Below are 24,201 nucleotides of genomic sequence, written 5' to 3' on the forward strand. Positions count from 1 at the left end.
TCAGAAACTAGCATAGATTTTAGGAAATAAAATTATTAAAGATCATCAATGAATGATTGCTAATAGCATAAATTTCAGCCAATAAATTGCATTAAAGAGTAACCAGTTCCATCTCAGGCACTTAGCAAAAATTTATGCTTATTAGTCAAGCCTAATGTATTATATTATTTTTCATATGTAATGTTGCTTTCACACGTGTTAGTCGAATCCCTGATACTCCAAAGTTCACCGGAGGCACTAATCCACTAAGTTATTGAGACATCTAAAAAATATAAACTAGTCTATCAATAACAACCATTAATTTTGAGATTATTATTTCTTTTTTTTTTTTTCTTTTTCTTTTTCTTTTTCTTTTTTTAAATAGAGACACATAATAAAGAGGAGAGAGGGTATCTTATTTATTATGAATTAAAAGCCATTGAATTTTACGTATTATAGTCACATAAAAAAATCGATTGAACAATATAGCATTACTCTAAAGAGATGCATAACACGGTTTTGCCTGATTAAAATGGTCTTTGTGAGATAGTATCGTCGGTAGGATCCCAGCTCGTTACTCTGATTGGATCTACAGTTGTCGTCTAGGATTGACTAGGTTTCAACTTTTCATGGCCATCAATCGTAGGGACTGTTTGGCCAAACCACTAGGGTACCCTAAACCCAGACAAGCAACCCATCACAGGTAGAGAGAGAAACAACTAATTTTCAATCTGGGTTCAGGACCTACCCTAATTGAGTGGCCGGAGCTCACTGCGTTAACATGAAAGGATGATGTGAAATGTGTATCTCTATAGAAAAGCTGAACATTTGTCAGACCAATAATTTTTAATTAGCCTGCAATGGCTCTCAATGCGTAATTAAACACAGTCCATAGTTGTTACGTACTCTGATTAAAATACACTCATACAACTTGTATAGTTGTATCGAAAGGTCGATCATTAACTTGGAGAGTGGTTTGCAATGAAGAAGCTCCAAGCTGGCACCACCGTGGTGGCTCATCTAGGCTGCAAGACCAACCTCCTCAACTCCAATGATTGTGGTCAGCCCTTCATCACTCAAAGGTACTACATATATATATAGTGGCGAGACTTCTATTTATTCAATCTATGGATAATTGCTTCCATCTTTTCACATTCCCCGATGTCCAGTTTCTAGCGATTAACAAACAGACAAGCGTACCCATACCTATGAAACTGCTTTACAAAAATTAAAACTACAGTAGAAAATTCGAGTCTGGATTTGATGAAGCTAGATTTTTAATTAGTCTTCATAGAATTTAGTTGTGTAAGTGTCAAAAAAAAGTCAATTTTGGTACAATTAATACTCAAATGGCGGTCTTAAATGGGCAATTAAAAATCCACTTGCACTTGCAAATTATTTGTCAAACTTATTATTATTGGAAGTGAGACTGACACTCACTCAATGCGTAATTAAACACAGTCCATAGTTGTTACGTACTCTGATTAAAATACACTCATACAACTTGTATAGTTGTATCGAAAGGTCGATCATTAACTTGGAGAGTGGTTTGCTATGAAGAAGCTCCAAGCTGGCACCACCGTGGTGGCTCATCTAGGCTGCAAGACCAACCTCCTCAACTCCAATGATTGTGGTCAGCCCTTCATCACTGAGGTCGAGGTCTGCCAACTCATTTACTTCTTCCTGTAAGTTATAAATAACCCCAATTAAATTCCTGATAGAGTAATATGATCCATAATATTATTATTATTATTATTATTCGGGTTAAGGCTGGATTAGAGATGAACTGGGGTCTGAAATACAAATAATCTGCGTAAAAAGGAGTATGATACCATAATGTCAAAAGCTTAAAAGGCGCCTAATGGTATCTTATCAACTTCTTAAAGTGAGAGATGATAATTCAAGTCATAGTAGTGAAAAATGGGTGTTTAGTTTCGTGACAATGAAATAATAATAATAATAATAATAATTCCATACCTCTGTTTCAGCAGCATACTTCTCAAACTCGAACACGCTTATAGGTCCATCACAAATGATAGTGTCCAAAGATTCATCAATTGTTTTGTTGGAGAACCTTAGTTGAGGAGGTTGGCTTCTTTCAGGCATATGTGAAACCATTTTTATTCCGAGTCTTCGTTTAGATGAGGGCTCACCGGCAGTGTCAGAGCTGACTGCAAAGTCTTTTTCGGCATGGACAGTGATCGTTTTGTTGTTAAAAACAAACTTGAGGCTTTGATGAACACTTGAGTGGAGTACCTTAGCATCATTGATCCAAGCCGCTCCTAGGATGAGATTGTATGATGTACAAGGAATGTCAAATACATGGAACTTGATGCGAAAGGTAGTGGGTCCTACTCTCATAAGGAGTTCAATTTGGCCAATGTTCTCGCGTTCAGTTCCGTCAAAGCCCCTCGCCACCATGATATTAATTTTGTCAATGCGTTCCTCCATTCCTAACTTTCGAACAATATCCAATGGGCAAATATTAAAGTCAGACCCACTGTCGATAAGAACCCTACTTATCAGTTTTTCACCGACATCCACTGATATATAGAGCTTAGGAGGATGGACGGTTCCTTTGGGGGGCAGATCCTTGTCAGAGAAAGTCATTGCATTGTCAGCCGATGTGTTCTCAACCTCAATGTACACACTCCTTCTCAGGATCTCATGGAATTTAACTAGCCCCGATGGATTGTTTGCCTTAGCGTTCCTTTTTTCGCTTTCTGCCATATCTGTTTCACAATTATCACACGGTGTGAAGCCGCCTTCGGCCACTTTGAGATTACACTTATCACACAGTGTGAAGCCGCCTTCTACTTTGGCCACCATGTGGTCATTGTGGTCATTGAGAGTGATCCCTTCAATGTTTACTGCAGGGGGCAGAGTAAGGATTTTAGCTTAAGGGGGCGAAGTGTTAAAGAAATATATATATATATATATTTAAACAACTAGAAGGGAAAAAAGACAAAAAAATATATATATATATGGCAAGTTAAAAAGGAAAAAATATTAGAATTTAATTTAACGAAGAAAATTTAACTTTTTTAAAAAAAGAATTTAAAGGGTAAACAAGTAAAAAAAATTAAGAGATAATTTTAAAAATTAATAATTTTAGGGTACGTACATTGTATAAAAAAAAATTATATATATATATATATATATATATAATAGAAAAAAAAAAAAAAAAACTACCTGTATAGTGGGTGGGGTCAGACCGGGGGGAACTGCCCAAGCCGTCAATGGACTTTGCCATGAAATCCCTCACTAGAAGCATAAAACAAAATCAGACACAAACAAACAAAAAAAGTCATCAGTACTCCCTTACGACGAAAAGCTTGAAAGTTTTGAAAACAACCCATGCAAATTATATATCAGCGCATCAAAGTACATATCCATCCACTGGGAGGGAATCATGGAAACACCATTAGCAAGAAACCGCAATCCATCAATTCCTAAAATTAATATGGGCTAATAAAATAAGAGGCATATAAAAGGAAGTAAGAAACACCAAAAAAGTCGCTGTAACAATAACATATTATGCACACACAAAAATGAGCAAAAGCTACTCACTTGTATGATAATGAAAATAAGTCAAAAGCTAGAATCAACAAGTTAATTATTAGCATAATAGCATGAAAAGAAAAAAATCCAACAATTACCCTTCCTTAAACAAACAACTACAAGGGCAGAAATGACTTATATATTATCACGATATTCTTATCATTATTTTCTCCTCTCATATCTTTCCTCTCTTTTTTTCATAACAGAGTACTTTATAAGATCACCAAATTATAAAACCAATCAGTGCAGGATGATCACATTGAGGGCATACCCTCCCACTCCAAACAGAACTGAAAAAATAAACAAATACCACTTCCAGTACAAAGAAAACAAAAGTATAACTATCCAGCCTCAAAAAAACCACGAGACCACCACCTTCTTCCCAGAAACCAAACCACCTGAAACCACCATTCCTTCCACACAAAGATCTGCCACTGGCCACCCTTGAACCACATTCCTCTTGATCTGCCTCTCCGTCCTCTCCACACAGACATCATCCTCACTCCCATGTTGTAGCCCCTCTTCATACACTGGTCTACCACCCAGTGGCGGAGCCAGAAAATTAGCAACTATAAACAATAATATAATAATAAAAATAAATCAAAATAATAAATAACAAATGAGGGGTCTTTTTTAATTTTGATTTTTATAATTTTTTTGGAATCAACTGTACGAGAAAAATTATGGGTCTTTTTTTGAATTTTTAACATTTTATTAGGCAAATGAGTTAAAAAAATGAGGGGTCTTCTAAATTTTAGACATTTTCTCAAGAGTTTTTTTGTGAGAATTCTGAAAATTTACAGTGGGAGCAATTTCATGATTATTAAACTTTATGTACTACCATAAAAAATGCAAAGAGTAGAAAATTCCAGGGCCTAAGGTGGCTATGCCACACCCATCTATACCCCCAACCCCAGATGGTCCTCCTCCTAACAGTTTTCCACCACCCACTATGCCCCTTTTTGCTGATGCAGCCACTGAAGGTAGGAAGAGACTTGCATATGCCAGAAAATGCATTGAAATGGCTTCTGATGCAACCTTATTAGAGTCAATCAAGCTCGAATTGAGTAATGGTGATTATGCAAACAAGGGTTGATCGAGCACAACTGGCCGGAAATTCCCTCAGTCTACCAAGAAGAAGAATGTTGTAAGGTCGGATCATCAGTCAAATAAGATTCCACATAATACTCTTCATATTAATGGTGATGTGAACACTGATCAACCCCCATTTACTGCTCTCACACAACCTACAAAAGAACGGAGAGTTGTCAAGAAGAGAACTTAAGTCCCTAACAACCCAGTCGTCAATGTTTACCCCAATTCCCCACCCATGAGTCACATTTCTGTTCCACTTTTACAACCTGACAAAACCTCTCCAAGTCCTTCCCACATTATCACAACCACATCCTCTCCACCTTAGAAGCAAAGGTCCATGCAAATACCTTTTTCCTCTCCTACAAAGTGTATAACCCCATCCTTCTCAAGCACTAAGGTAACCCATACTTTCTCAGACAATGGCAAGGGAAAGCTTGTGGTGGACATCTCTCCCTTTAGTGCTCATCCTAACTGCACATCCCATTATCACACAACAAGTTCCACACCTTACAACATCCTTCCTTATCAACTACTTAATGACATCACAGACTCCAGCTCCTCTGGTTCACTTGAGGAAGGTTTCTCTTTAATCATTGAAGGAAAGAAGTCCAAAAAGAAGAAATCAACAACGAGCTCATCGAAGCTCAAACCTTATCACAAGGGTGGTTCCACACCATTAAAGAGGCTTTCTAGCCTCAAAAGGGCAATTCAAACCATACTGGCCATGACTGTCATGGCAGTGTGGAATATTAGGGGATTAAACCAAACCCCTAAACAAATGGAAGTCGAGAATTTGATTGCAGAGCATAACCTTGATATCATAGCAATCTTGGAAACAAAGGTCAATCCCTCAAACATGAATACCATTCACCAATAAATTGCAGGCAACTGGTCTATTACCTGTGTTGAAAGAGAGAGAGAGAAACAGAATATATGAAAACGTATATCTTATTAAGTGAGTAATACAATAATACAATGGTGTTTATATATGAGAAGTTACAGGAGTAGGTGAGTGGAGAACAAGTAAACCCTATACATAGTAATTCAATATATGGCAATGAGGGGAAGGTGACAACTCATACAATACTGCACATGTGTGACAACTCATACAATATTGTACAACGTGACAACTCATACAATACTGTACAACAACCTATAATTATAGACATACCATCTTAGGCAGATTGATATGGATTTTGTGGAATCCCATAAATGTAAACCTCATTATTCTTGAGGATCATTGGCAGTTCATGCACTGCTCTACCTACCTTTTGAATTCGAACACTCACTTTTTGTTGTTTGTTGTTTATGCAGCTAACATTTTGAATGACAGACACCCCCTTTGGGAAAGCATGGTTAACTTTTCCTCCTCTAACTCACTATTTCCATGGATTATTGCTAGTGATTTTAATGCAATCAGGTCACCTTCTGAAAGTTTTGGGGGGGGGGGGGGGGGGGGGGGGGGGGGGTGGGGTGTAATGCAAACAATCCTTCTATGACTAAGTTCAGTTACTGCCTCTTTGATGTTGAGTTTGATGACCTCAATTTCTCTGGCTTTTGCCATACTTGGAACAATAAAAGTTTGGTTAAGTTACTAAATGATATAACATGTGGGCTTGGGCCCACTAGTCCATTTGGTCAACACCCACATGGGGCGGACTTAACCCAACACTTCTTCCTCCTCCTCTCATCCACCCTTCTCTTACCATTCCCTCATCATGTCCACCCTCTTTTCATCCCCCTAAACCCACACATGCTTGCAACGATCAAAAACCTTTCCACCATTCCACCAAGAAACTGTTGATGCTAAAATCGGCTGGCTAGCCAATTCTAAATTGATCTGTTGTGGGCATGCCAGAACCAATTATATGGTTCGAGTGTGTTTAGTCAACAATAGTTTCTTTGAGAATTCTGAATTTCAGGCGATGCGAAGAGAAAGAGAACAAATATACTCCTCTGTGAGTTCAGGATTGCCTTAATTAAAAGGACTTTTATCAATGAATAAATATAGTAACAATTTGAGAATAGAAAGGGGAGAAAATATAGTTATAGAAGGTGATAGGGAGAAGAGATAGAGAGAGATAGAACGAGACTGAAATACAGAGGAAGAGAGATAGAAATAGCAAGGATGTTATATGGAGAATGAGCTTAAAAAAACAACAATAATAATAAAAGATTCTGAGGGTGTTGGACTTCTTTCTTAGCATGCCTCTAAAATTATTTATAGAAAAATACGTAAACCAACTCCTACACATACGTATTTCACTTACATTACAACTCTATAACCCAACTAACTATAAATTTTAATTAAACTAATCTATGGATAACCACTAGTATTTAACTAAAACCAACTAAAAGATAAATACTAGCTAAAAGATAAATACTAGCACTTGATCCCTATCCATTAGCTAATTCAAAGGCTTCTCCAATCTTTATCATTCTTACATGAAATTCCAACTCTAATCCACGTGAAAAATACCATCCACCTGTAGTTCAAACATTGCCACGTCACTACCCATGCAATTTTACCAAAAAGGGTGTCAACAATGCCCCCCAATTTTAAATGTCTTATCGACTATTAGCCGCCCAAGCCGATAAGATATTTGAAATTTAAAGTACATTGGAAAGAAATTTTGAACAAGGGTTGCGCTAGTCACTTGGAATAAGATTGCAAATCAACGAGCTCCAAAACTTTATTTCTTCTGAATCACCCCTAAGATGATCTTTATTTCATATTAGCCAAATTTGCCAATTTAAGCTTCTTCCTAGATTCTCAAAAAGTTTACCGATATTGCCAGCCCATAAACCAATAAAGGACTTGCCCCCCATGCATTTTCTAACTCCACTAGCAAATCATGATCATGATCGGCATAAATTAAATTATTGTGAAGCGTCATTCTAGCCGACCTGCCTATTAGTTGTACTAGATGAATGAAATTGCGCCAATAAGGAGTTTTCTTAGCTGATTTCCTTTCAGCCAATTTTACATTCAACTCAATCGGCAAGACTACATCATACCCAATAGTCCATTGATCGGCAAACATGACCTCACTATAATCGGCAGGCTGAAGTGGAGGGTATGAATCAACTAACTTTTGCTAGGGCTTGGCGATCATATGCCCCCCGACAGCCGCTGGTCTTTCAGCAGATTTTGTCTCAGCCGATTTTTTTTCAGTCGATTTTTCCTCAGCCGATTATCTCAACTGAGCTCTAAGTAACCTTTTGAAATTAACATCGGCTAGTCTTTTTTTCTTTTCTTTAAATTGGGCTGAGGACAGCGAACTAAAACAATTCTTTTAGCTAATGATTTTTTTGCCGATTATTAGATATCACAATCGATAAAGAATTCTGGTACATAGTCTACTTTATGAGTCGTACGCAGCGGATTGTTTAAAAAGTTTTAATAATTTTAAAACAGATCTATGTCTTTTCCAACTTTACTTATTTTAACAATTAAACAATTAATCACATGCAGATAAAATAAAGCAAAGTATAAAGGTAGAGATGACACTAGGATTTTTAGCGAGGAAACCCCAGTTGATAAAATACGTCAACTGTTTGTATGGGAAAAACCTAGTGGACTGTGCAGTCCAAAGTAAACCGATCGACTATGCTTGAAACAAAGTACACTGAACTTTGACTCTGGTTCACACCCTATCGTTCTACCAAACACCAACTACTGACAATCCTCTGGCTTTGCGATAGCAGGTAGATTAGACAACACTCCACGAATGATCCAACCCTTTCAAAGTGTGATCGCTTTTAATTCTGTTCTTCAATCATCTGAATTCGATATAGAAGTAGATCTGTTTTCGTCGGATCGATGTAGATGTAACTGTATGATCACGATCAGGATTTGAACACCATAACTCTAAACTCACTATGCATTTATGTGTATGTGTTCTAGAAAGATTGTAACGATTCTAACCCGTGGGTCCGAACCGTTAACCGGGTCCTTACCCAGACTTGAGGTCACCTAAGTCAATCCCATCATGTCTAGTGTCGAAAGCATCATTCTTAGGTCATCGTTATGCTTCATAAGGGCTCAATGCGGATTCCCAAGACTCAAGGTGAATTATGCTAAGGAAGGAACAAAATAAAACAAGGCAACATAGTTTGGTCGACCGAAGTGGTGCTTCGGTCGGCCGAAGTGAGCCCTCCTGAACCGGTCGGCCGAAGTGGCCAATCGGTCGACCAGTTATGATCCCTGAGGCCACTGGAAGAACCGGTCGGCCGAAACAGGCATTTCGGCCTGCTAAAATGGCTCTGCGAAATGGGTTTCAGCTACTGGAATTGCTGAAAATGAGAAAAATTTTAATGGTTTGGGTGGAAGTCTTGAAAGCTGACTTAAGCATATTCCAACCACATCCATGAACATACTTATATTGATAAGATAACGTTCGTACATCATAATAAGATTAACTTACATCATTATACATCAAAATAATCTCAATTACATTGGCAATAGATACATGAACTTGAAATTATAAGCTTTCTAATTATGTATAAGCATGTAAAGGCGTCTCATCCATTCTGCCGCTCCTAAAACCCTAAAAATGTTTAAGAAAAGAGGGGTGAGCACCACCGCTCAGTAGAGGATGCCTAAAGGGCGTTTCCTCAAGTCAAGTAAGCATGACACATAACACAAAAGAGCATAATAAGATAAGTGAGCATCAACACATCTTTCATCATTCCACACAATAACAATCCAAAAAATGGCTTTACTTTAGCAACAATTTAACAAGAAATCTTCTTTAACAACTAAGCAACTCATAAGCAACATTGATCTCAATTTAAACAACAACTTAACAAATAATAATCATAGAGGAAACCTATAATCCAATGCAACCAATTCATGTAAAAATTCAACATGCTTTTAAGGAAACACAACAATCACTTGCAAAGACTTGGGACTACACAAGTTAGAAAACCCCTACCTCAAAGTGTGCTAGCCAAACAAGCCTTTAAGCTTCACAATTTTTGAAGCCCTCAACCCCTTGCAATATAGGTGTTAAATAAAAGCTCTACTCAAGCCCAACAACTTCCTCCCTATGGCTTCATCAAAATCCTAACATAACTCACCCAAAAGAAAGCTTGAAAGCATGGAGATATAAATGTAGACATATAGAAAGAGAAAATGGAAAATTGAGATAGAGATACTCATTCTGCCAAGGAGAAGAAGTAAAGGAAAATGAAGTGGTCAACTTTTGACCTTGTGGCTAAAGGTTTGCCACTTGTCAAAATGTGTGTGATGTCACCTTTTTGGTTAGTTACACTTTTGCCCATCAACATCCATTGTAATACCAACAAAATCCCTAAAATATCTTTCACCAAAATAGATACACCTATATAGATATGCATGGAAAATGACTACAATGCCCCTCACTTAAAATGAGAAAACCGGGAGAAGTTCTCGAGTCCGGAAATCGTCCTGACTTTCAAAAAATTCTAAAAAATGATACCGTTACTTCCAATTGACTTAATAAGATAAAAAAATAAATTTCCAAAATTCTCAGCTCCAGGAAATGACCAAAACAACCCTAGGGGCCCGCGTGACATGCAAAACGAGGCAAGAATCAAAATAATCTAGAAAAATCAAATAAATTCTAAAAATTAGAAATAAGAAAAATCAGTAACATTTCAAAGATGACAGAAAAATCAACTTTGATTTTCTGCAAAAATAATCTTCCTAAGGCTTTTAAGAATAATGAGTTTGTAGAACAAAAGCCATGAATAAACCTATGTGTATGACATGGTTTATATAGAGGTTTACAAAGTCATATTCCTTCTGAAAATAAAGGAAATTTCGTGTATAGGACTTGGAAGGAAAGTTGGATAAAAAATAAATCAAACAGAACAAGAAAACTGAAAACCTTTTGCTGTCAGGACTTCTAGTACCGGTTCCCAATCTTGGTACCGGTTCCTAAATGACAGAATGAAGTTCTTCGAATCTTAGCTTCTACAACCGGTTCCCAAATTCAGGTATAGGTTCCCACTTGACAGAATCCAATTTGAACTTGGATTTTCTATTTTTGGAAACTCTGGGAATATACCTTATAGGTATTTGAGTCCTAAGTGGGAAACGATGTCCTAATGTGTTGTTCTTTCCTTTTCGATGATCAACAGTACTTTTCTCTTCGGAACATCCTTTGAATTCCACAGTCGATGTCAATTCTGATATGGTAATTGAAATTACAACTCGACTAGGCTTGTTTTGATACCGAAATATGCCAATTTACAAAAATATATCTCACAATCTCCCCCTTTGGCAATTTCGTGACAAAACCCTAAAAATAATTCATAATCTACCCAAAGCAGAAAAGTAAATTACAACTGTTTAAGGAAACACGGAATTTTTTATTTCTGTTCTCTTTTACTCGTGGACAAAATTTCACTTGAATTCCTGCACATGGATCAAGCAAAACTAACAGTGAAAGTTTAATAAAACAAGTTAAAAACTCTCCCTGAATAAATTATCCAAAAATTTTAGATTTTTCTCCCCCTTAATGTAACCTTGTTCTCCCTCTTTTTGGAACAAAATTGACAAAGCAATGTAAACAGGTCATTAAGAGTAGAAACAATATTAAACAGAGAAAACAGTAATCAGTTTATTACATGTTAGCAGTCAAAAGATAATATCTAAAAATATCAAGTCATGACAATTTAAAAACTGAACAAAAAGTGATGCATGTATGATATGAATATAGAATCAAGCATCAACAACATCTCCAGCAAACGGAATAGTAGTAGTCGGAATCTCTGCATCACTACCATCAGTGTCACTACCACTACCATACTCATCATCCTCTGCATCCTCATCTGTCTCATCCTCCTCATCTCTTTCATCCTCAGGAACAAGTGACAGATCTGGAGGAGCTGGTCTGTAGACATCCTCAGAAGTACTACCCATCCTCTGCTCTTTAAGCAATCTAACCTCTTCCTGTAGATCAAGAACAACATCCATCATGGCCTTTTGATTCTGAACAATCAGGGAGTAGAGCAGATTAGCATCCACTATGGTGAAATTCCGTTTAGACGGAAAAATCTGAGTAATCTCAGGAATTGATGATGAAGCAGCTGAACCCCTGCTAGCTTTCCTAGCTGTAGCCTAGGCAGATTTAGACTTGTTAAAAGCCCTAACATCCATCTCAAACATAATCTCAGTATAATGAGCTCGGGGTGGAAGTGGAATCTCAAACTACCAATAGAGACCCATGATGATCATAAGGAATAGAGATGACTTTTTCTTGGTATTGTTCTTGTAGTGTGCTACCATCAATCCATAGATAGAAGCATCAAGATGTATCTGTGCATCAATAGATAGAAGATATAATACCTCTGCATGATCTGAGGAGATAATATCCTTCTTCCCGAAGTAACCAAGATTGGAGATGGCAAACAAATTCAGAAACGCCGTTTCATCTGTGAGATAACGAGATGGTATATAATCGGGATATCTCGGCGAGTCTGGAACACTCAAAGCATTGTAAATATCTTCCCACTTCAGTCCTGACTTGTCAAGTGGAAGACGATAGCCTATGTTTGTGAACTCTCGGGTGTACCAAGAATTTTTTCGATCGCCTCTTTATCAACCATATAGTCCTTGCCAAATAATGACACTTCAAAATGTCCATAATCATGAACTTTTCGGATATTTGAGTAAAAATAGTGAACCATATTTGGATTGTAGGTACTTTTCATCCTTGTGAAGAAAAGCCAATTATGCTTCTCAATGTAGTCAACGAGCTTTAACCCCGAACTTTTTTTGAGCTTCTTCAAGTTTACATTGCGTTCCGACTTAATCGGACCATTTTATACACTTTAGTGTATTCCTTCCAGGCATGTTCATTATAGAAGTGTTCTTGAGCAAACTCAACCTTCCCAATGTCAGAAACTGAAGGATACCCAGGTGGTATCTTAGTAGAAGGTGAGGAAGAATGCATAGGCGAACTTGGTTCATCCCTTGAAGCATGTGAACCCTCTTGTGGTTTCTGGATGGAAATCGTCTTTCTTTGGAAGTAGAGGAGTAGTAATTCCCTTTCCTTTGGGCCTTCCGAGACAATTTTGGAGGCATCTTGTGTTCCGAAAATGTTGGTTTGAGGCCCCGAAGTTCACTTGGTAATTTTGTCTAACACTTGAAGTGCACTTTAATACTTGTTCTTAGACAAGCTTGTGTTGAATCTTCAAAACCCCCAACAATCAACAACGAATCAAGCACAGATGATCACAATATCAAACCCAAGGTCTTCAATGTCAAACATAAAGATTTAGAACAAACTCAACCAAATCCTCTAAGTTTTCTTTCTCAAAATCCCAAACTCCTCAATCTCAATCTTCAACTTCTTCCAATCTTTAATTTTCATCCTTCAATAGGTTGATTCAATTTGCAATGGAAAGTATGCAATGATATGATGCAAAAATGAAACATATATACGAAAATATATATATGAGAAATATAGAGAGAGTGTGCATATATAGAGAGAGAAAGGTTGTGCACAACATTACCCAACAATATGCCTAAACAGGCCTTTCATGCTGCCAGGAACCGGTAGCCAATGTGGGAACCGGCTCCCACTGGGCAGTTAGCTTTCGCGAAGTAAGGACCACTTTGGAACCGGTACCAATCTTGTGGTACCAATAGCCAAGCTCCAGTAAGGTTTGGCCTTGCTTCTTGGCACCTTAAACCAGTAGGGACATGGCAGAATTGAAATTTTTCAGAAAAATTTTCTATCGGACTTTTTGAATCACTCAAATGATCAAAGCAAGTAAAAAGAATTTTACAAACTAAAATCAAAAATCTTTTTGAATTTTTATAGTTTTGGAATTTTTTTTCTTATTTTTTTTTTTAAAACAAAATAAAAAACAAATCATTGAACAGTCAATTAAAGTCTTTCAATTCCACACATGATCCAAATTTCCAGAAAATTTTCAAAGATATCTATGAACGAAAATTTTGACTCCACAGAATATTCAATTAATTTCAATTCTCAGAAAATAATCACAACACGAATTTTAACTTGCAAATTTTAATGAAACATTTAGAAATCAATCTAACAAGTTCAAACGTGTGTGTACAATCCATCTCATCAATTTTCAATCAATTATCAATAAACCATTGTCCAAACCATATTGATCGAAAAGTATCAAGATAAAATTGTCTTTGAGCAATTTTTCTAAGTAAGGTGGCTTTTACTCTAAAGAGCAGACAACAATTCCCCAATTCAACTTGTCTCCACCTTTCTTTTTACTCATTTAGCTCCACTTCAAAATTTAATGGGAGCTTTCGAACACATCTCAATATGTAGCCTTTTCCCAAACAAAGAATTCAGTATTTTTCAAAAAATTTCTTTTCTTTTTCAAGCTAAATTTCATCATTTTATGATCATTATACCCTAGTCAACAATTCAAAGATTTTCAATCAAATTTTTTCAGATTTGGCCGAGGGCACAAAATGTTATGAACTTAAGAGATTCAAATCTAAAAATCTCCTAATCAATGCAAATCAACTTTCATTATATAGATTACAAACCAATAATCTATTTTTAATAAAAAATCATGTGTCCAAATTTGCATTCAAAGATAGATCATAAATTCAATGGAAGAATTTTCTCAAATATATCATGAAGACTATGATCAGAAACTCAAACCTAAACTAAACCCTAACAAGTGATCCAATGGCAACAAATTTTTTTTTTTAAACACAAGCCATGATCACTGAATTTCATAGGATTGGTTTGAAGGTGAAGTCCTTTTGGAAACTTGTTTCATGGACTCAACAGGCACATAATTGATTAAATCAGACTTTTTGATCCTCACAGCTCTCACTCTCACTTCTTGAAATTCCCTATCTTTCTTTACCTCTTTCGTAGGAAAATTTTCAGCTCTAGAAATCTTAGGTGTCATAACATTCTTTTTCTTCCTAGAACGCACTTTTTTTCTTAGTATGAGAATTTTGAAAATGAATTTTAGAAAATTCTTTCTTTTTCCTATGACGGCATGAGTTATACTTATGTCCATTCTTTCCACAAAAAGTGCAATCCAACAATTTAGGCACATAAGACATATAAGAACATGATGAATCAGACAAACATAAATCAGGCATATGATAATCAGCAGGTTTAACAAAATTTATTTTTGTAATGTCACATATTTTTCTGGAATTTTTTTTGAATTTTTTTTATTTTTCTTGCCTCGTTTTACGTGTCACGCGGGCCCCGAGGGCTATTTTGGTCATTTCTTAAGCTTAGGGTTTTAGAAATGTATTTTTAATTATTTTAAGTCAATTAGAGTTGACAAGATCATTTTTAGAATTTTTCGGAAGTCGAGATGATTTTCTGGCTCGGGACCCTCTTCCAGTTTTGTCGTCTGTACAGAAGGGCATTTTAGACATTTTGCACATATATGCATAGATGTGTATTTATACATTGGGGAGATATTTAATGGGATATGAAAGGAGTTACATTGGAAGTGCAAGGGCATTAAAGTTACTTAGCTAAAAGTTTGTAATCAACAAAAGGTTGACACTTCGCACATTTCTAGCCTTGGAATCAAAATGAAGATCAAACCACACCTCCATTTTCTTCTTCATTTTTTGGAAATTTCACTCTCTCTTTAGTCTTCTCCTTCTCTCACTATATCTATATACACCATTTATGCTTCAATGGTTTATGCTCATTTTTTAGGGGTTTTGAGTGTGATTTTGATGAAGAGCAAGGAGATAGTTTTGTTCTACTTGGTGAGAGCTTTCATTTGAGACCAATGGTGCAAGGGCTTGGAGGATTTTATAATTGAGAGGCTTAAGGGCTTGTTTGGCTAGCACACTATGAGGTAGGGAGGTCTAACTCATTATGCTTTGCCTTCTTTTTGAGCTTGATGTTTGATTTCTTGAGAAGCATGATCTATGTGTTTATATGATAAAATTATGTGAAAAAGTGATATTGATTGTGTATTTGAAGGCAAATTATTGAGAAGCATGCTATGTGTATAAGTGCTTTCTTGAGAACATGTTTATGATGATGTTAATGATGATAATTGTGACGAGCATGTTAGCTTATATTAATGAAATTACAAAGTATGAAAATTCTTAAAATTGAATATGCATGATTTAATTCATGGCATGGATATGGTTGGGAAGTTGAGGTGGAAATATCACATGATTTGTGTTGGAAAGTTTTATGGAGTGAAAGAATGTTTTAAATGTTTTGAAAGGAAAAAGGTTTTGGGAAAAATGATTTTTTTATAAAAGGAACCGGGTTTCGCGAGCTCGGGGCTAATTCGACCTAGAGGGAGCGCGTGCCGGATTTGGACGCGTAACATTGATTGTTAGGCCCCAAATAGTTGCCGGATTTGGAACTAGGGATGGCTAATAAATCTCGTCTCGGTAAAGTCGGTTAGCGGTTTCAAGTGTGAGTTTGGATGGGTTAGGACCGTGTCGGGATAGTGTTGCATTTATGTCATTATTGCATTCATATGCATAGTTTAGTTTTGTGAAGAATGTGTTGTGAATGAATTATATTGATTGCGGTTTTGACATCCCAATTAATGATCCCGACTTTTTTCTTTCCCATTTCTTTTTTGTCGACTCAAGGGAGTCCAAAGCCGGTGCTTTAAGCCCTTTCTACTGAGCTGTTGAGGTCACCCCTTATCTTTAACATTTTTAGAAAAGCCAGAGAAGATTTGGCGTAAGGCTTGCAATTATTGACTTAGACGACGCTAGGATTTTTATTGTATTGTATTGTAACGCTGTATTTACGGCCGTGGCGGCCTCGTTCATGTACTTAATTCCTTGAAATTGTGTAAAGACGATTCATATATTTTGATTCATGAGAGATGTATAAAAGATGTTATTTTGACGATTCTATGAAATGTTTAGGGGTTGATGATGTCCATGGAGTTTTAATTTCATGTTTAGATGTTTTGGGATTGCACTGGAATGGGTATGGGAAGCAAGAATTTCGTTATTTCATCATTGGGCATCATCTAACCAGTTAAATGGAGGTATCTACCCGGTTAAATGAATGAGCAGTGTGTTGGTTTGATGAGCAGTGCGTTCTCATCTAACCGGTTATGAGGAGTTTCCTAGTCGGTTAAATAAGTTTTTGTGTGTTCAACTACCCGGGTAGAAGATTTCATCTACTCGGTTAGCTGTATGGGGTAGAGAAGGGGTTAGATGATTTTCATCATCTAACCGGTTAGATATGCTTTTTTTACGATTTTTCCTCTAGACCATTCATGTACCCGGTTAGAAGAAATCTTCTAAACGATTAGATGAACTGATGTTTGCACAATGATTTCATATTTCAATATAATTACCTAATGACCCCAGACTTCAACCAAAGTGCAGAATGACCATAAAAAATGATAGAATTACCCCCGAAAGGTATGAATGTTGTAATTTGACCAGAAAACGACTATTTTGCCCCTGAGGGTTTCTATATCACTACTTAGCCACGGTAAAAGCCTATTTTGCCCTTTTGGGTTTAATATTATTATTTGACCATGTAAAAAAAACCATTATACCCCTATGAACCCTACGAGCATCGGAATGACATGGTATGGCTATAAGGTTTCCAGACCTCATTTAATTCTTGGAATGACTCTAGTGAATGACGATTTCACCCTTAGCAGACCTTAAATCATTAAATTAATGTGGAATGACCATAGTACCCCTGTGTCACATCGGGTCTGGGTAAGGACCCGATTAGCGATCCGGACCCCCGGGTTTGGGTCGTTACAGATTTGGTTCGAAAACCTAAGGACGATGGGTAGGGTTGACCTAAGTGGGACTTGAGTTAACTTGGAAGTATTGCATGTTCAAATGTTTACTGCTTTAAGAAGCATGCCTACTTATTACTTGCCTATATATTTACGGTTTTAAGAGACATGCTTGCTTGCTAAGTGTTCACATGCTTACATGTTTAAATGCTAAATTATGTGTTACATACATGACGATGACAAGTAGTAGGCACGATTTGTGCAATTTCATTTTGTGACGGGTAGTCGGGCATGGTTTATGCCAGTATGTTTTTTTTTTATAAAAATAATGATAATCATGGAAGGACTGGTTACTTGGGTTTTAAATGAAGCGATACGATTGTATCATGGTATGGGGTCACGGTTTAGTGCGAAGGTTCTTTTCGAACCTGTTTATGGTGGGTGTGATAGAGGTTGCTAGAGTCACGAGTGTAGTTCATGGGTTGTAAAAGTGTATTTTAGGTATTCTGGTATGGTCTAAGGAAATGTGTTGGTTATAGTTGTTAAGGGGGACTCGTTAGACTCTGTAAGTCTAGGACGACGTAGGCATGACTAGGTGACTGACCACTAGATGTGGTTCATTTTGTGGTTTTGTAAGAGTCTATTTTAGAGATTGACTAGTCAAGGGTGATTCCCATTTCAGGAAGGTATGAGAGTGTTTTACGGGTGATTGACTCTAGAAGAGTTGATTGCATGGCTCGGTTGGTGAGTGGGGCCATAGGTTGGCACGGTTGTTGAGAGAGTCTCGAATTGGTATATAGTGGTCAGTTTTAGTTGTGTAGTGCAGGATTACACAATAAGGCAGGTAGTATAGGGTCATTTAAGTGATAAGTGATGGGTACTGTGTTACCAAAATGATTGTGTTTTGGAAAATTGAAAGTTGTGGACTGGAGTTGTATTCCAATTATGTCTGGAGTATTTGGGGGTGGTGCTTATTGTTTAAGGATCTGAAGAGATAGATGGTTGATTAGAATGTTTGGGATGAGAGTGATCTCGTAGGTTTAGCCGGTAGCCCCATTTGACTTTTGTCGGGGCTAAGGGTGTTCTGAGGAACGGTGAAGAGGAGAGGTAAGGATGTTGAACCTAAAGTGTGAATTTTCCTTGACTAGGCGCGTAAATTGCCTTGGGATGAGTAGTTCGGGTAACCGGTTAAGTGTTAGTGATTGGATGTGTTGTACATGGTTTTGAGGAGACGATTGGATGTTGAACATTTTGGTTTTTGTGCTCATTTTTCCTTTTGGGATTTGTCAGCATGGTATTGCCGTATAAAGATTCTTTTCTAATGGCAAGTAGTGGTTACGGTGGGAGGTATCGAGAGTAAGTCATATTTTTACATCAGGCCTGATAGGTGGAACCAACTTCTGCATTAGTGTTCTTCTCACTGGAACTCGAATTCTTAGTTCACAAACTACTTTTCGCTGCAGCTGTGTATTTTATTTGGATGGAAAGGAATGCTAGAGCTTTTAATAACAAATCAACCTCATCCTCTAGCATCATAACTCAGGTGAAAAGTTGCATTAGAACCAGGCTTGCAACAACCAAGCTCACAACCAGTTTTGATTTGAAGAAAATTGTATCTATCCAAGAATTACAACTATTGTTTCAACAAGGGTGTGCCTCCTTGGCTTGACAACTTTTACTATCACCCTGAACCATGGTATTGAGCCTGTACAATTTGGGAATGGTCATACTGCTACTGTGGTGGAGAATTATTCTGTTGAGTATTATGTTTCTTTGTCTATTTTGTGGCCTATAGTTGTTGTAGATGTCTTTTTTTGGAGTGGCCTCTAGTTGTTGTTCTTCCTTGTTTGCTGTCTCCCCTTAATTGGGATCTCATGTACATTCTTTTAATCTTATATACAAGCTTATCATTTAACCAAAAAAGAAATGGGAGAAAATATAGATATAGAAGGTGATAGGGATAAGAGATAGAGAGAGGGAGAGAGAGAGAGGGAGAGAGAGAGAGAGAGATAGATAGAATGAGACTGAATAGAGAGGAAGAGAGATAGAAATTGCAAGGATGCTACATGGGGAAGGAGCTTGAGAAAGCAACAATAATAATAAAAGATTCTAAGGGTGCTGGACCTTTTTCTCAGCATGCCTCTACAATTATTTATAGAAAAATACGTAAACCAACTCCTACATAGAAGTATTTCACTTACATTACAACCCTATAACCAAACTAACTATAAATTTAAATTAAACTAATCTATGGATAACCATTAGTATTTAACTAAAACCAACTAAAAGATAAATACTAGCACTTGATCCCTATCCATTAGCTAATTCAAAGGCTTCTCTAATCTTCATCACTCTTACATGAAATTCCAACTCTAATCAACGTGAAAAATACCATCCACCTGTAGTTCAAACACTGCCACGTCAATACCCATGCAATTTTACCAAAAAAGGTGTCAACAGAAACCACCCACCTACCACTGAAATCCCCACAATCCTCTAAAAGAGTGTCGTTCTCTGAGAATTTTGACTGTGAAAAATGGTTATATCTCAAGGCCTTCGCATTCCATTTCTGTTCAAAAGGAGGATTGTCGTGTTCCTCTTACCATTTCACTTTCTCCTGTCTCTCGATCATGATCACTCTAGACCAAGACCTCCATCAGTTCCAAGCGTCACCTTGGCTAAAGTTAAGAATACACTTCAGCAAGATATGATTCTTAATCCATCCAACAAGAGCAGCAGAGATATTATGAACTTTCCTGAGGGTTTAAATGTCTCAATCACGGATTACTCTAAGTTTGAATTGATTAAGGAAGTGGCTAAGCTCAAAGGGTTGCTCAAGAATAGGAAGAGGATCTTTTGGCTGCCAAAGGAAAATTGTGGAGGTTCCATTGCTCCCTGTTGAGATTGTCTTATCACACCCCAAATCTTGAAGACCCGGTTCATGAGAAAGAAGTAGAATAAATTATGAAGAAATAAAACCAAACCTGAAAACCAGGTCCCAAAGCAGAAGCTATACCACACTAATCCGCATGGCAAGTGAAACTACAAATACTTAATTTATAAGTATGCTTAAAAAAGCCCCTTAAATCTGTCCAAAACCGTCCCTAAAATCCATCCAAAAAAGTCTCTAAAATCTGTCCAAAACAGTCCCAAATACCTGTGCCTCAATACAGCCCCTACAGCCTACTTCCAAACGGCCCCTAAACCTGCTTCAAAGATGGAAAACCATCAAGAAATAAAATAGTCTCAATGATGTACCACCCCATGAAATTATGTGCCAAAATAAGGTACCTACAAGGTCCCCTTCAATTCCTATCATACTAGTTGCATGAATTCAATTTCTAACACATAGTCTAAATTAATTGATATGGAAACATTCTATAACCACCATGAACCAAAAGGTAACAAGGATACATATATAGTCCAAATAGAAGTTATGACCTACATGGCCTCATTACAAACTAGAAAATGAAGTGAGAAATAATGATATGAGATTACATGAGTAGAAATGAGAGAGAAAATTCCATACGAACTACAAAAGATACACGAGTGAGTTCCTACGCCATTTCCCTCTTCCAAAAATACATACACATATCATAAAAGAACGTTGTCTATACATGTGAGTTCAAACTAAACAAAAGCTACAACGTAGCAAGTCATGAACTTCAACAGTCATAAAATAAAAATAAAAATCAACTAGCGACTCCATGGTTTAGGAAGAGGAGTATCCTACAATGCTGCACCTTTTTCCTCAAAAATGAAGGGGTGAGCAAATAATGCACAGTAGGAAAGAATGTCATACAACTAATCTATGTTTCTTCGGGCCCCATAAACATAAAGTATGCCAGGCAACACAAAGGTCATGTTCCCTAACGTGCAGTTTCAGGGACCTAATAGCTATAGGAATCATTCTAAAGCAAGCATGTTCACAAAATCATGCATTTAACAAGAAGAGAAACCATTTCATCACAAGTAGACATATACAATACAATGAAAAGCGAAAAAGGCCACAAGTTACAATTATACACAGAATAACCAACTTGTCAAATAAGGTTCAAAATCAAAAATCCGGATACCTTGGAACACATGCACACACCCTCCTGGTCACGTGGCAGTGCCACATGCCTATAAAAATATTGTTTTTTCGGGCTACTAACCCGCCGATAACATATCCAGTGACCACTATAAATGAGAATTTTTGTTTAGTGGTTCCTTCTTTGTGCCCGCTGCGCTTGATGGGCTTCTTTTGTTTGGGCCTTAGGGTATGCCCCAAGTATATACGTACAGTTTTCTTCTTTCTATACACACTTATTACCCCCAAAAAAAAAAAAAAAATGAAGTATTTGTGTAAGATTTTTGTTGATAACTCGAAGCACATTGATGGGAGGAATAAGATTGTTAGCAGCTATTGGCTTGGGTTGAATGAGATTGCGGACTTGAGCCTTCAAAACTATATATTTGGGCCTAAAGTATTTGTACACTTATATTCATTACAGTTCTTGGTTGGAGGAGCTCCAGTAATTATTTTTACAGGGCTGCTCATTTGCTGGTGGTGGCATTATTGGCTCATCCAGTATGTGAGGTTTTTGTTCCGGATTCTAGGTTGGTTTGTTGGGCATATGGAGTTGTACAGCCAGTGTTGTGGCTTTTATTGCTGTCTTTGGATTGCCTCTTATGGCTTTGGTTTTTTTCTCTTTGATCTATTGTTGTGGCCTGTTTGTCCAATTTGGACTTATTGTACATTTTTCTCTTCATATATACATGAGTACCTTTCAACAAAAAATAATAATAATAGTACCAACAGTATCACTGACTCGGAGCCATGGTCAAAAACAAAGAAGCATGTTTTTTCTTACTTACTCCTAAGATCTAATTTTATATTTCATTTTCTTTCATATTTTATTTATCTTTTGCATTAGGCTGGTTATTTTTATTCTAAGCATTGTTTGCCCTTAATTTTTTTTGGACAAAAAAAAAAAAATTTTAAAACCTACACACTTATTATCTAGGATATCTGTTTAATAACTAGTTGAGTATATAAATTCATTCACAAAATATTCATTAGTTTATCACAACGGAGAATAACTTCACCGGCTTGGGATCAGATGGGAGATGGCTGATCCAATCAGAATATATGCCCAAATGTTAGACCTACTTTCAGGTCTTCCCTCCCAACATTCCCGCATATGTGATATGCTACTGGGAAATGGGTTTTAAAAATCCCCATCACAAATTAACAATATTAAGACAAGCTAAACAAAGATGAATCCATGATCCAGAGAACAAAAAAATTCACATAAACCAAAATAGCTGATACAAGTTATGTGCAAAACATGTACTCGTTTCAGATTGATCCAGTGAAAAAGAAAATGAATAAGAAAAAAAATAAATAAAGAGAAATGTATGAAAACTAAGAAAACCATAAATATTACTTAAAAAAAAAAAAAAAAAAAAAAGGAGACGCAGTTAGTGTGCTCATACAAATTCGTACGCCACCATAGTCTCGATCTATCGGATCATCCATCACAAACACCTTCTGACACGTCAAATCACCTTCCTTCGGATGACCAAGAATCCAAGTACTGGCTTCCTATTGATCATTTACAGAAATAGACAAATAAAAAACACGAAGGATCAAATCGATCAGATCTGAAAAAATAGTTTTGATTTTTGGAAATTAATGTATTAATTGTACTCGGGCATTTCAAGATTAAAACAATTTGATACTAAATCCATTTTCCAGTGTGTTTGAATGAGTGAGTTTTTTTACATGAAAACTGATTTTATTTGAATGAGTCGATGCTAGACAATTCACCTGCCAATCAAAAGAAATTGGATTTTACCTTCTTGTACTGCAACATGATTGACTAAAGATGATTGAGTTAATGCGAAGAGTGGAGAACCGTGACACTTAAAAGAGTAATGAAAATGAGAGAGAAACAGGCGGCTTTGTCTGAGAATCTGAGATGTTGGGTTTTTGTATTAAACGGATCTCAATCCAGCCTTGACAGAGATAATTTGGGAACCGTTGGATGCGTGGAGGTAAGTTGCAAACCGTTGGATGCAGAATAAAAGGATGTTAGTTGACTTGGACTTCTGGATACTAAGTTTTTTCAGATATTTTTTTAGACAAAACTGTTATTCTGCTTATTTTATATATACCCATGTATATATCCTTCACATGGTTTGTACTCGTAAATGTGCAAGAAGTTACATTTGGACGTTGAAGGGCATAATGTGTAATATTTGTCATGAAAACAGATAATTTAAGCAAACACTCACAAAAAGGGAAAAAAGAAAAGAAATAAGAAAAAGAAAAATTCATTTATTATCCAACCACGGTTCACTCATTTTAATTTTACATCATTCTGATGGCCTTTTTTTTTTCCCCAAAAATTGTCAATGCATCTACTTGAAAAAGAATGATAGCATTCACTATTACTTTTCTTTTAGCTTATGCAACTGGTGAGTGTTAAGTTCCAAGATGATTCTTTTTTGTATTTGATCTCTTTCATCCTTTTATTTTTATTTCTACTGATGAAAAATTATCTCCAAGGAGAAAAGATCACTAAGATCATCCATCACGTGTACAAATATGATAAAAAATTGAGATGTTCTCGTTAACCTCGAAAGTGCCATAGAAGTTGATATGGTCATAGCAAGTTAATCAAATGAATTTGAGAACGAAAGGGTCTTACATGTATGGAGATAAAATACATGTCTTAAGCTAAAGAACATCCACTTACTCTTGCCTAATTTGAAATCTAATATGGGTTGACACAAGCCACTAATGTTCTTGACAACACTGCAATCCCTTCTTTTTGCGGACACCCCAACAATGACCCTAATTGA

The 24,201-nt window shown here is 36.6% G+C and overlaps 1 protein-coding gene across 1 annotated transcript; it reads right to left on the reverse strand.

Annotated features, from left to right (window-relative positions):
* Window positions 1-1,361: 1,361 nt before the first annotated feature.
* Window positions 1,362-23,323, reverse strand: LOC132312379 (uncharacterized). The gene is made up of 5 exons (XM_059810727.1): window positions 23,193-23,323; window positions 22,831-22,939; window positions 3,172-3,243; window positions 1,957-2,849; window positions 1,362-1,662 (listed from the first exon to the last, which is right to left on the reverse strand). The coding sequence occupies exons 1-5, from the start codon at window positions 23,208-23,210 to the stop codon at window positions 1,573-1,575; spliced, it is 1,182 nt and encodes a 393-aa protein (XP_059666710.1). The 5' UTR covers window positions 23,211-23,323; the 3' UTR covers window positions 1,362-1,572.
* Window positions 23,324-24,201: the final 878 nt, after the last annotated feature.

Source organism: Cornus florida, unplaced genomic scaffold, assembly GCF_030987335.1.
Source record: "Cornus florida cultivar Cherokee Brave unplaced genomic scaffold, ASM3098733v1 CherokeeBrave_3.0.0_Hap2_Chr06, whole genome shotgun sequence".
In the NCBI taxonomy this organism is placed as follows: Eukaryota; Viridiplantae; Streptophyta; class Magnoliopsida; order Cornales; family Cornaceae; genus Cornus; species Cornus florida.

Excerpts from the sequence above, each read along its gene's own strand:
- LOC132312379 (XM_059810727.1), bottom strand. Across the intron at positions 3,244-22,830 it reads CTATGGTGGCGTACGAATTT|TGAGGGATTTCATGGCAAAG; the intron begins GTATGAGCACAC and ends TTATGCTTCTAG. Across the intron at positions 1,663-1,956 it reads AGTATGCTGCTGAAACAGAG|GAAGAAGTAAATGAGTTGGC; the intron begins GTATGGAATTAT and ends TATAACTTACAG.